General features: G+C 47.5%; 1 protein-coding gene across 2 annotated transcripts in view; it reads right to left on the bottom strand.

Annotated features, from left to right (window-relative positions):
* PTPA (protein phosphatase 2 phosphatase activator) overlaps positions 1-13620 on the bottom strand; it is a 698483-nt gene that overhangs the window by 132114 nt on the left and 552749 nt on the right. For both annotated transcript variants that reach the window (XM_069609220.1, XM_069609221.1), the window contains exon 9: positions 4803-4910. In XM_069609220.1, the coding sequence (XP_069465321.1) occupies positions 4803-4910 (108 nt within the window). The remainder of the gene's footprint in view (positions 1-4802; positions 4911-13620) is intronic.

The following is a 13620-nucleotide window of genomic DNA, read 5'->3' as shown; positions in this document are numbered from 1 at the left end:
GTATGGAGAGATCAGATGCCCTGCCCTCCTCTCAAGTTTCACAAGACTTTGACAGGGGGCAGCCTGTTAGGACAGTTTTTCTGACGTCCAACTAAGGGCTTAGTAAAACCATACAACTGAGACGGTACAAAACTCCACTCTTAGTACAAGGCTGTACCACCTGAGTATTTGGTAGCCTAGACAGACCAACCAGGCTTATCGTAAGCGGGAGAGAGGGTTGTAACTTGGTACAAAGAAATGGTAGCATATATATGGTCCAAAGAAACACAAACACTATGTGTTGTAAAAATAAATGGTTTATTTAAATACAAGTAGGCCAAGATGAATCTTGGGTAAATCATATTATATATAAACACAATTATAATAACCAACTCAATACTTAATGGATACAACCCAAGGTATAACCTTATTTAGAAGAGCAATCAGCAGTTCAGTGAGAGTCAAACCTATAACACATTCAGAGTGCAATCAGCTATTCTTGGGGAGTAACACCAGGTTACATATACTTTTTGAATCCAGCCAGTAATTCAAGGGTAGTACACCCCCCGTCAGTCATGCAGTGACACTCAGCAAAGAAATCGCATAATCAACCAACCCTGTTATCCGGATACTTTTCTGAATAGTGGAACACAAATTCATGGAACAGTCTGAACCTACAACTACATTTGGGATAACGCCTACAAACACTGTACAGACGCGTTATACATGCCACATCATATTGTAACCTTCAGTTATACCAGGTAAGACCTAATGCTGTAATAAATGTTTACAGATGCTTTTTAGATCATTGAAACAAAGATTAAAATAAGCAATAACTCCTTACACTAGTTTAGGACTGCACACTGCAGACCAAGGTCAGTAAAACCCACAGTGCACTTACTCAGAATGCCACACAGCTATTCAGGATAGGCATTCTAGACATACTATAAAGCAAGACAGGGGAAGCAAACCCCAAGTGGTGAACGCATACACTGATTCTCTGAAATAAATGACCAAGTGAAGCCACAGCATTCCTTTTGAGAAGAGGAGGATCCAAATCACAGACAAGTAAAGTAACCCTATATACTTTTACGAATAGCAGAACACATTCCAAGGGAAGAACTTTTCTAACTGTTCATACTTCAGGAGGGACAGTTACCAATGCAACTCTTACATCAGTAGAAGACTTTCAACACATAAATCCAAGGCAAAGGACTCACCTTGTAAGCCCTTCGCTAATCTTGAAGCATGAGTCTTTTCAGTGGCAGATGAGGGACCCTCGTGGTCTAGAGGCCAGCTTTTGGCAGGGTCAGTATAGGCACAGAATGCTGACCAGGCAGAGTTCCTGAGGCAGGCTCTTCAAACTAGTAAGTACGTTACTTCAGAGTTGCAGAAAAAGTCCATGGACTTCAGAGAAGACACCCTAGAGGGATTTCAGTATTGGGTCTGGGTGAACTGGATGAGGGAACTCCCAATCACACGAATCACCCCAAACGCTTCACAGGATCACACAAAGCGTAAGGTGAGTAATACGTTTACCAATCTCGCACAGTACCACAGCAGAGAAGAGAAGTTTGCAGCGGCACGTCTTCAGGATCTGCAGCCCAAAACCCGGTCCTTCAAGTCCTTGTTGTGATGACTGACGATAGGACACTGGAAGAGAATGTGCAGCAGGGATCAATGGGGAAGACAGCAGACAAGAGTTTCTTCGAAGCTGGTCGCAGCTCTGTGGTTTTGGCGCCCGTTTTCAGGAGCCGGATTTGCTAATCTGTTCCAGCACTCTGGTGAGGGGATTTCAAGGACTCAAAGTCTCTGGAGGTCCAGCAAGATGCCCCCAAAGTTTCAGCAAGATTCAGAATGTGTAAGACCGTGCACCATGCAATGGCTCGAGGTCCCAGGGTATTGGGTATTGCAGCCCAGCAAGGTCGCAGCATGCCGCGGGATGGCTCAAAATGCAGGTCTCCTTGAGACGAGTGGATCTCACCAGCCTCTGGGTCAGAGTCGTCGCGTTCGGGAGTCCCCGGTCTATTGAAAGGAAAGGTTACAGCAGGCTTGGTTACACAGCAGGCTCACTGGTCATTGGAAATCGCTCAATACGCCTTTTCTTCATCTTCCTCTTCAGTTTCAGCTCCAGGGGTCGATTTGTCAGCAGCTTGCAGGTTCAGAGTATTTAACAGGAACTACAGCACAATCTCTGCAATCTCCCCCTGCATTTAACAGAAAGGGGCAGTCTGGCTCTCCAGTAAGGACAGCCAGCACTCCAACTGGGAGTTGGTTCCTTTGAGGCAGGGTGGAAGACAAAGGGCAGGAGAGTTTGACTCCTCCCTCGCTTCCTGCCTTCTCAGATACTCTGGAGCCTTGTCGGGGAATACAAAGGAATCCCGCCTGTCACTACTTGGGTTTCATTACACAAAGTACGCTGAGTCTAGAGGAAAGTTGCATGTGGTTCTTTATTTCTTAATGGTTACTTATAAGTAGTCCAACATTGTGGTAGCAGAACAGTCGTCACCTCACCCCCTGCCCAGTGTCCGTTAACCTCGGTTAGTCCTCTACTTGGAAAGTGCTGGTACAGATTGTCCTGGTTATGAACAAATCCCACGGTGGTGGCGTTCCGCTTAAGAGTTCATCCCTTTCTCTTCGGCATGCTCACCTGCTCCCTCGTGGAGGCGTTCCGCGCGGTAAACCCTTCTCTTCCTCTTTCGCCTCTTCTAGCTGTTATTCACTAGTTGCTCTTCGTTACCTTGTTCGTACGTCACTCTGTTCCGCCACTGCGTCCGTTCACGTCGGTCCTCCGGTACAGTTTCCCCATGTGGGCTAATGAGCCCAAAGGAATGCCTCTTTCGCACCGCTACCTGCAGTGTCATCGGTACCTCGTGGCACAACCTCCCTTCCTGGCGGGCCTCTTCCTCCTTTTAAATTAAACAAAACAGAACAAACCCATTAACCCAATTCCACCTCTCTCTGGCCCTGCGCTCACACCCGACAGTCCTTCATTCGCATAATTGTCTTACACACCCTGATTAACCTCTTCCTTCCCTGCGTGCCGCAGACTGTGCTCCCTCGGTTTTCACCGTCCCTTCCTCACACCGCCGAAGATAAAATTTCCACTGTGTTCATTCCCACCTAGAATGCCAGGGGAACACGTCAGAAACAGCATGCACACAAGAAATGGCAAAAAAAAAGGAGGAACCCACCATTTTAGCAAAATGGCGGCCTTTATGTGCATTACAGAGGCTCAATTAACAGCCTGCGAGTAATAGCGACCAGAAAATCATAAAGTAGTTGCACTGCCACCAGCCATTCAAGTAGATTGTAATAAAATGTTACCGGGTAAGTAAGAAAGCAGATACATTGTATCCCCCAGCACTCCACATAAGTTGGGGTGTGCTGAATCACTTAAACAAAATGTAAAAGGGATGAATCCTCTCTTTACTACTTGGGAACAGTAGTTCACCCAAGTACATGAAAGAGAAATGAACAGGGAAGCCCATAGGGGCAACCCAGCATAAGGCCAAAGTTGTAGGAAACTAACTTCAACCATACACTATGGAGAGACATAAAACGGACACCCATAAATGAGTAAAAGACTAGTTGAGAGGGGGAAAAAAAAGATTCCCCTTGCCCTAGGTACAAGATAAAATAGTTACCTAGTCCAAGCAAAATTTCAGAAGTTGGCACAGCTCAGGAAGATTTATAATAATTATGAAAATCTTACTTAACACAGCCTAGCCCCACCTTTGCTGCTCGCACACAGATCGCCTTGGGGTTAAAGGCCTGGCAGCAATCGTACTCTGACATTGCGGTCAACTCCCAAACACCAAATGCAGACAGTGTGGGGGTCAGTGATTGACAACTTAGAGATGCAATCCCTGCCACACTTGATCCCTGAAGTCCTTGACAAACCTGGCATTATTAGAATGATGCAGAGAAAAATCTTAGAGATGGAGAGCAATCTGGGTTCAGCGTGCTGACTGTGCGGATACAAGGAACCAAGGTCAGGAGGCATGATGTGCCATGCACATGAGATGACACCACTTCTGGAGATAAAGAGAGGTCTGTTCAAGAGGACTGTCACCAAGTCAAACCTCTCCCATGTTGGTGAAAAGGTCTCTGGTTCGGCTGCAGCAAATATGTAAGATGAGGAGTCTGTGGGAGGACTCAAACCTCTAGAAGGGTCAGGTTAGTAGGCTATGGCCCTTTTGAAGGTGTACTTAGAAGTGGCAGCAGTTCTGCCTGTTAGGGCTGGAAGGATAGCTCCATCTGGTGGGATATGCAGAGGTGGGAGGGGTTGAGGTGGAGGTGTTGCCCTGTCAGGGGGATGCTCATCAGAGATGAGTGGATTTGTAAAGGTTGATCTGGTACGATTGAATACACTGCGGTTATTAGGGGATGGCTCCGTCTGGCTGCTTTGGTGGATGTTGCAGCCCTGCCGTTCCTCCAGGTTAATGGGGTTTGAAGGGGTGAACAAGTATAGATGGGTACTTCGAGGTGGTAGACCTGCTGATGATAATGAAAGGGTGGCGTTTGTCACTGGAATATGCAAGGGATGATCCTGTTTGGGTGGTGGAGGGTTTGTTTGATATGGTCAACTAAGGTGAAGGCCTATCCGGCAGGGGGTAGTTCGGGCAAGTATAGTGAGGGGAATGGGCTGAAAGGAACAGTTACTTGGGAGCTGAGGAAGACAGTCAATTTTGAGGAAGGTAAAAGGTTTTTAGTTATGTCTGGGGGTTCTTGATGGCAAACAGGTAATGGTTGTATGGATCAACACAATGAGGTTACTGCAATGATGAACACCTGGATTCCACACCCCTGGGGTTGCTCACCTCTGCCTTGTACATCCGGATCAGGCCCTGGTTAACCTTAGACCAAGCTGGAACCGCACTGATGTTCCACAGCTGGTTCGAGTGTTCAGCAAAGGGTCCGGTTTTCATCTGTAAAGGGAGAGATGTTTGTCAATGAGGAACAAAATCACAGGCAGAGTCCATCACACCATCCTTTTCAGCAACACCCTGAAGCCCCAAATGTAAATGCAGCTTTAGGTAAGAAGCCTTGGAAAGGGCACCTCCGACGAGGGTTCCTCACTAAAAATATGACTTTCTTTAGGCTCATCTGTCTGTTGCACTCATCGAAGTAAAGATATCACAAATAACACTGATGACCATCAATGTGAAGCAGCGGAAAGTAACATGCATGTACTGTCTGCATACGTCATCGTTAATTACTGACCACTGTGCTTTATGCCATCCGGTGACCGAACCAGCAACTATTTCTCAGATCAAAAACCTTCTGCAAGCCAGCAACAGGCTAAGCGCAATTATTCACTTGCATTTATGTGCATGCCAAGTGCGCACACACACACACACAACATGAATACACACGTTCTTCAAGGAGGTACACCCTTAAAAACACCTTCCCTGGAGTACTTTTTTATTTAAGTTCTTGGGGTTCTTACCGCTACCACTTGTCATCAAGTTCTCAGCCTTATGCTCTCTGTAGTACTCTCGAGTGATAATACTCCCAAGCATTCACTGGAGAAGAGCATTGGCTCAGGAAAAAATGTCTCCTGCGACTGCTTCTGGAAGAGAGCGTGGTAGGGAGACTTCTCCGCAAGGCTAATTTCCCAAGCCCAGTGAGTCCCCCAACAGCTTTGCTGGATTTTAGGGGTTTATTTTTTTTCTCTCCTGCTAAGAGTGAGATTCTTTTGCTCCCACTCAGACATGATTTGAGGTGTTCCTTTAACTTTCCATGTGTTTTATGGGCTATGGGGTCTCTTACTCCATAGGGTCTCATGTGTTTTTTTGATGTGGGTTACACAGCACCCTCCGTGCCGTAACCCAGGGGTGTCGTAGCTATCCCCCCCAACAAAGACTCCATACCCTGGGACTGACTACTGTCTCACAGGGCATGTAAAGTCACCATAGGCTTTGCTAATCCCAAATTATGAACAGAAACCAGTACAAACCATCATATTGTGGACGTACTGGTCAGGGCAATTCGATTGCCCCGGGGTCTGTTGTTCGAGGGGGCACGTCTCCGTCCCCCGTGATCGAGTTTTGGCTGGTGGCAGTGGATACTACTTGGATACTATTCATATTCGACCGCGAATATATCGCTATGGGATTTTTCTAATTATTTAATTTGTATAGCCTCAAACATACCGCCGGTTTATTTAATATTAATTCGCCGGTTGGTATTTTTTGCCAGAACTCGATTCTAAAATGGCGTTTGTGTTCTCTTCTGTGACTCCAACCCAAGTCGAGCCCTTTGTTCCACTTTTTGGCAGGCTTCTCCACAGAAGCCTCCAAAAGTGGTGCCACTCTGTCTGGGTACCACAGGGGGTGTGGGAGGGGTTTAGGCACCCTGGACTGAGTTACCTTGGTAACTCAAGTCGCACTCTTGTGTGATTGGCCCAAGTGGTGAGCCGGCCGGCTCACCACTTAGCATGTTTGATTGACAGCTAGGCTGAGTGAATGGGGGTGTGCTGCATAAAAGCAGGGCTTTGGGGACTGGAACCTCAGAAGTCGCCACAGGACCTAAGAATCCGAGGAGGGAGAAGCTGAGCCGGCCTGCAACGACGACACCACCGGTTGAGCCCTGCTGAACCGTCTCACCACTTTTCCCAACGACAGAGGAGATATCCAGCCCGGAGAGTCTTCTTCCTTCGACTGGTGGGGATAACCAGTCTACCTTCTATTCGCCTTTCTGGAGCATCTCGTGGCCGCCTTGCCTGTGCCAAGCACCCCGGATACCACGTTTTCACCACTACCGCGAACTGAAAGGGTAGTACCTTTATACCGGAGACCTCTGCGGCTGGTTTCTTCCCTGGCAGCGCAACGACCTTCATTCTTCCTCCACGACGAGATCTTCTCTTCCTCTGGACGACGCTGCGACTTGCACCCGCTGCCAGGAACAACTGACCCCGCTGGAGGATCCTCTCCATTTAAGGTACCGTGTTCCGCCTGGCTTCCCTTGCAACCGTTTGAACGGGGTGTATTAAATCCTTGTCTCTCGAACCTGGGTTAGCCTGGGACAACTTAGCTAACTTTTCTGCACTGAACTAAACCTTTTTCGAACTACCTCCACAAACTTAGAAGACTCTGTGTAACTGTCTGATCTTGGGCATCTTCCGCCCGGCTCCCTGGAAAGTGGGCCTGGCACCTAAACTTCCTTGCTCACCAGTAGACTGTGCCTTCCTAAACTTGCTGTGGGTCTTAAATAAGTGTTTAGTGTGTATGCTTCCATAATTCTGCTTTTCCCTCCCTTTTTATCTAACTTGTTGGAGTGCCATCGAACGTTAAGCGCTCACCTCTGTCTGGAAATAAGCGGTGTTAACTAAGACTTGTCCAACAAGTAATCAGGGATGTACATATGATAATAGTGATTGTGTTTTGAACTTATCTTACCAAGTTAGTGGTAGTGTGTTTTATAAGTGTGTGCTAAATAATTATATACTTTTACACCCAAGCTCTGGTCAGCGTTTGCTTGTGCTACTGTATTTCTGTACCTATTTTGTATGCTCTGCATACTGCCTAACTTTTCTTGAGGGAAGTCTGACTGCTCAGCCACAGCTACCAAGTGAATCTGTGTGGTACAGACTGCTACCAAGTGGGTTTACTGCTAACACTTGTAGTCTTAAATCTTTTGCAGTGGTCCCAGAGGGAACTGCAGAGGTTTCTGCCTAACAGGGCGTGTAAACCAGGATGACATCACTGGAGAGGAACCTGTGTTGGGGAGTGTGTCAAGTGTTTGGTGGCGGCTTCTGGCACGCTGTGCAGCATCCAGGGTAACATCTTTGAAGATGGCGTACGGACTCAAACTGGGAACACTGCTGCGAGTGCCTGCCCTGCGATGGGAACTTATTATCTTTATTACTAGGGTATTATTTGAGCAGGGACCGAGCTTCAGGAAGCAACGGAACACTTTACAATCATAAGGGGAAGAACACAGTAAACGAAGCAGATGAAAGGGAAAGGGACCTACAAGCAACAGGGGAGGAGACAGTGGGGATCAGATCACATCGACTCGGGTAGGGTGGGGAGTGAAAGGTGTGTGGACCTAGGTGTAAGGGAAGAGCCATTCCTTAAATAGAAAGGTCTTGAGCACCTTCCTGAAGTGTAGAAGTGATGGGGGTAAGTCTGATGTTGGCGGGGAGGCGGTTCTAGAGTTGTGCGGCAGAGACAGAGGAGGCCTCTCTTCTGGTTCTTTCCTTCCAACACCGGCAGAGTTCAAGTCTGCACACGTCCTTACGTCTGATGAATCGCAGGCCTCCAGAGTTGCTGGGTTTCTCAGTGCGGTCAAGTCTGCACATGTCCTTACATCTGGTAGATTGCAGACCTCCAGAGATGCAGAGTTTCTCAGTGAGGTCAGGTCTGCACATACTTCTGGTGGATCGCAGGCCTCCGGAGATGCTAGGTTTCTCAGGGAGGTCAAGTATACACATGTCCTTACTTCTGGTGGATCCCAGTTTTCCAGAGATGCTGAGATTCTCAGTGAGGTCAAGTCTGCACATGTCCTTACTTCTGATGGATCGCAGGACTCTGGTGATGCTGAGTGAGGAAGCTCGGGGACTACCCATCTAGATGTAACAGGATTTGAAGATACAGGCTTGTAGTGGGAGCCAGTGCAGTTTGAGGAGGGTTGGGGTGATGTGCTTTAATTTGCAGAGTCCTTTGAGGAGTCATGCTGCAGGATACAGGACACATTGCAGGGGTGCCAGGGTAGTTGCCGGAAGACATTTCAATAGGGCATTACTACCATCCAGGAGGTAGAGGACCAAGGCTTGGACAGCGGATCTGAAGTGGTTTTCTGGGATGAAGGGCTTGATTTTTGCCAGGAGAGAAAAGTTGGTACCAAGCCGTTTGTGTCTTCCTTGGTATGTGCTGTTTGAACATGAGGTGTCTGTCAATGTAGAAACCAAGGGAATTTGCACAGGTGATAAGCTGCAGTGTGAAGCCCTAGAGATGGCTAGTAGAGTGACAGGGTTGGATGTCACAGTGTTCAATGTTGTTGGTCAGCAGCAGAAATTCAGTCCAGGAGGGGTTGAGCTTCAGGTAAGCACTGGATATCGAAGACTGGATCAATGTGAGCCAGGCCTTGAGCCTGTGGATCTGCAAATTGGTTAAAGTTGTGTGGAGCCAGAGGGCTCAGAGCGTTTTCATGTAAAGATTGAAGATCACAGGGACTGGATGGATCCTTGAGGGAGTCCCTTGAGGGGATCCTTGAGGGAGTCCCTATGCGATGATCTAAATTGTCAGTGAGTGTCTGGTAGTCTACTGTGTCAAATGCTGCTGAAAATTATGGCAAGATGAGAGTTCTAGGAGAACTAGGAGGCAAGAATGACCAGCATTGCAGGATTTTGAGGGCATCGTCAATCCCCTTGATAATGGCGTTTCTGTTCTGCATCTGGGTCTGAAGCAGATTGGTAAGACTAAAGGAGGTTATTGGCTTTAATGTGTTGGAGGAGTTGCGTGGCTACTGCCTTCTCAAGGATCTTACCTAGGAAGGGCTGATGGGGTGTGTGTAGAGTCGGAAGACTAAGTCAGACACATACCTATGCATGAGGAGGAGGGCTTCCACAACGAAAATAACTACATTATAAACAGAGGGAACACTGATCGAATACTCAGACCCCCAATTATAGAAAACAGTTCTATCTAATGAGGAGGCTGGCAACATGCCCTCCTCAGCCAAGCGTCCTGTTTATAGAAGGCAATGTGTTTAGTGGCTACAGGGAACTTGAGGCAGAGCCACAACAAATTATTGTTTTTAGATACGCCAATTAGTAAAGATATAAGAAAAGAGCAGACTGGAGTTTTTACAGCAGCATGTGTTACGTTCACCATGTCAAATAGAAATAGGTTTATCATAAACAAAATAAAAAAGCAAGACAAGTATTTACAATCATTTGTAGGGGAAGCATGTGCAGCCACTACGGGGGAAGGAGCAGAAGAGCTGCATTTAGGTGCAAATCTAATCACAATTCTTTTTTTTTTTTTAAGTCTGATCTTAAATTTGAAGTAGTTTGTTTGCAGATTTGTTAACAATGGTTTCTGTCTTCTCTTCCGTTTGCTGACCTTCATCAGGATGGACCTCGCCCCATCTCCATTCAAAATTATCTTAGAATTATCGTCTGCTGCATTAAAAAGCATTGTAAGTTCAGAAATAAGTAAGTGGCCTCACTGTGGATTATGCGGCAAGCGCCAGAGTTCGGAATTAAGGGGAGCTGGGAGCCATTTAACTCCTGCTTGTAGCCTAGAAGAGCCTGGTTAGCTTTACAGCAACAGGAGTTACTTTTGCCTCCCCACTCCAATTGATGCAGAACACACCTAGGTGAATGTGTGTATTTGGGGCAATCTATAAATAAACATGGTCACAAATCTATAAGCATAAGGGCTCATGAATAAAGGACTGTATGATATTTTGGCATCTGATGTGGAAGTTAGATTTGCAGAACGCTGTGTACTGGTTTCTCAGTGGTAGCTCCTGGTCACTGGTTAATGCTGGATACACAGGAGCTGCTTTTAAGCTCACGCTTATCCAATCTTAATTTCGACCCCTAAGGATCCACAGAACAAATGGGAATGTTGACGCGTGTTTGGGAAAGAAAGCCCAGAACCCAAGAAAGTCCTCTTCTCCTTCTATGACAGGAGACATGTGGAACGGCACATAAGTAGGAATACAGAAGACCTACAGAGAGCGCTGGACAGAGTTGGAGGCACAGCTCAACCTAACAGTGGTCAATGAGCGGGAGGACAAAGAGTGGAAAAGCAAGCTGCCGAGAGGCTAAACAATGAAGGTAACGAACCGCAACGCAGGTGTCAGACACTGGGCAAGTAATGGAGGCCGAGGATGAGTGGCTCAGCGGAGGTGCTAGATGCTGACGGGAGACAGACCCGTGGTGCAGTTTGGAAAACAAGAGGCGTGTGGGTGGGATTCTAGATTCAAAAGACTTGGGGACAAAGAAGAGGAATAACAGAGGAGCAAGATCTAGGCATCAGCAATGCTGAGGGAACCGAGCTGAGAAGGGTCTCACAGACAGACATGTGAGGGATAAGACCGAGTCAGAAAGAGGGCACATGACTATAAAACATGTGAACGAGAGATCAAAACCAGAGACATGTTGGAGGATGTGACAGATCCAGGACATATGGTCCAGAGATGCCAGAGTGAGACAGGATAATTAGCGGGAGGGCTTGTGGATAAGCGAGGGTCAAATGGCATGATCACAGATGAGCCATAAGCAACCTAAGTCCATGGGGAGAGCTTTGATCACAGAGAGAGAACAACCAGGAAAACAGAAAGTGAAACATTGCATTCTAGGAGGCGAGATCAACCCAAAAGCGGTACAGAAATAGTAGAAGAAACACCTGAGAGACACCTGAAGGTGTCTCACCCGCGAGTCCCTGGGGATCTGTCATCAAGGTGGGTAGGACACAGCCATCGCTTTTGGATCCAGTTCCTGGGGGCGGGTGGATCACCTGGATGAGGGGTCTTCGGGGAATGGAAGTGGGGCACTGGACGGTGATACGCTGTATCCCATTCCGTATAATACCTTTTCCCCATCCTACCAGGTAGGATACCTAGGAACTCAAACCCCCACCCCTTTCCTGACACAAACACTTTCTCACAGACAGTTCACTATGAGCGACAACAGACTAACACAAGAGCTGTATACCGGACATGTGCCAATACCATGGTCAGGCAATTACTAATCATTACACGCACCTGACTTCCATCACAATTACCCACACAGATAAAAGGCGGACCAAGAAAGCACACACTGAGCAAGGAAAAGCTCACGAGGAAACAGCAGTTCCTAGATGGCAGTTTAATACAAGGAGAAAGGCGACGAGACCAGAGAGGGTTACAAGGAAGTGCCCTTGACCGTTAAAAACAGTTACTTTGTGCATTGAAGGTACCCAGGGCTCTCCCGCGTTGATATCCAAGGCAGGGAGGAGCGATTGCCGCAGTGGTACTGTCCTTGAATGGCAACTGTATTGTGAAACGGCAGTTTGTATCGAAGTGGTCCTGCAACGGGTCAATCCAAATCCTGTGCACATTCGAAAGTCTTCTATAAACCAAGATGAACTACAAATTGGTCCGAGGCCGGCTGAGGGAGACTAATTGAAAAGGGGAAGGATCTGAGCCCCGCTGAGAGGGATCCGGGGTGAACCGTGAGTCACCCGAGAAAACAAATATTCTCAGAACTTTGTAATAACGGCGATCTGTGAACAGTAACGATCGTAAAATAACAGGGATCTGACCCGGCTGAGCGGGGGCTCCAGGGCGAAGCACCCGAGTTGAATACTTATGAGAATAAAAGAACTGTGTATATTATTTTTTGTACATCAGGCCCTCTGGATCAAGAGACTGATGAGAAGAGAGACTTGGGCAGAGAAGGCCCTGTTGCTGGAAAGAGAACTGTACCCGCCAGTCGAAGGAGCCAGAGTGTGTGCTTTGCTTGAGTGAACCGCCTTACCCTGTGCTGAAAACGTGGGGAAGGGAGGCCAACGGCCAAACATCCTGACATATCATTTTCTGAACACTTTTCATGAACATTACCCCACACTATCTGTAAATTAGCGGTAAGGATTGGCAATAGTTTTTTTTTTAGTATAGGCCCTTTTATTTTGACAAGACTCCACTAGGACTGCGTTATTATTTGATGGCTGTAGCTTGCTCCCATTTGTAGATTTAGGGTTAGATAGGCGTTTATCATATGATATATGGCATTTATAATGCGCCTGTACACAATTGTTTCAAGGCGCGATGAGGCAAGGGAGGGGAAACAGAGGGAAGACAGACAACGATACTACTAGGCCAGGTGACATTGAGATCACCTGCAGGGGAGGGGGGGAAGGGGAAAATGTGTGGGGGGAAGGTGAGGGGGCAGTGGAGTACATAGGATAACAGTAAAATAAATAAAGACAATAAATAAAAGTGCGGCCAGCTGGTAGGGATACAGAAACAGTCCCCAAGTCTGGTTGCCAGGGGGTCAGTGCAGGTATGCAACTGGCGGGGAGGGGAACTGGGCCCAAGATCAGAGGGTAGCCAGGTAACCAGTGCAGTTTCAGATACAGCCAGGAGATCAGCAGAGGAGAGAAAGCAGAAGCAAAGAGGACGGTCTTGAGGTGTTTCCGGAACCGGACATGCTTCTTCTCAAGTTTCAGAGAGGCAAGGAGGCTGTTCCAGAGGGACGCCCCAGCAGAAGAAAGATCTACCACCAACTCTCTGCTTGGAGAAGCGACTGACCCTGAGGGAGTTGGAGGCAGATGAGCGAAGAGCTCGACAAGGAAGATATTTATGAAGAGAGTGTTGTAGGTATTGATGTCCTAGGCCCCAGAAGGCCTTGTGGATAACGCATAGTGTTTTGAACTTCATCCTCGCCACCACTGGTAGCCAGTACCAAGATGCCAGTTCTGGAGAGATCCGATCCCTGGGCTTGAGGCCAAGGACACGTCTTGCAGTCCTGTTCTGGATGAGTAGCAGAGGGTGGAGAGTAGAGGCAGGCAGATTTAGAAAGTGGCTGTTGCAGTAGTCCAGCCTAGAGAGAAGCAGAGCTCTGGAGACAGTGAGCTTCTGGGGGAAGGAGGGGAAAGGAAGAATACCTCTGAGGAGGTGATGCTGGTAGTGTTACTTCTT

This window comes from Ambystoma mexicanum, chromosome 8 (genome assembly GCF_040938575.1).
Source record: "Ambystoma mexicanum isolate Mex_15411 chromosome 8, UKY_AmexF1_1, whole genome shotgun sequence".
NCBI lineage: Eukaryota > Metazoa > Chordata > Amphibia > Caudata > Ambystomatidae > Ambystoma > Ambystoma mexicanum.
The sequence above is the reverse complement of the archived record's forward strand: the minus strand, read 5'-3'. Positions and strand labels throughout refer to the sequence as shown.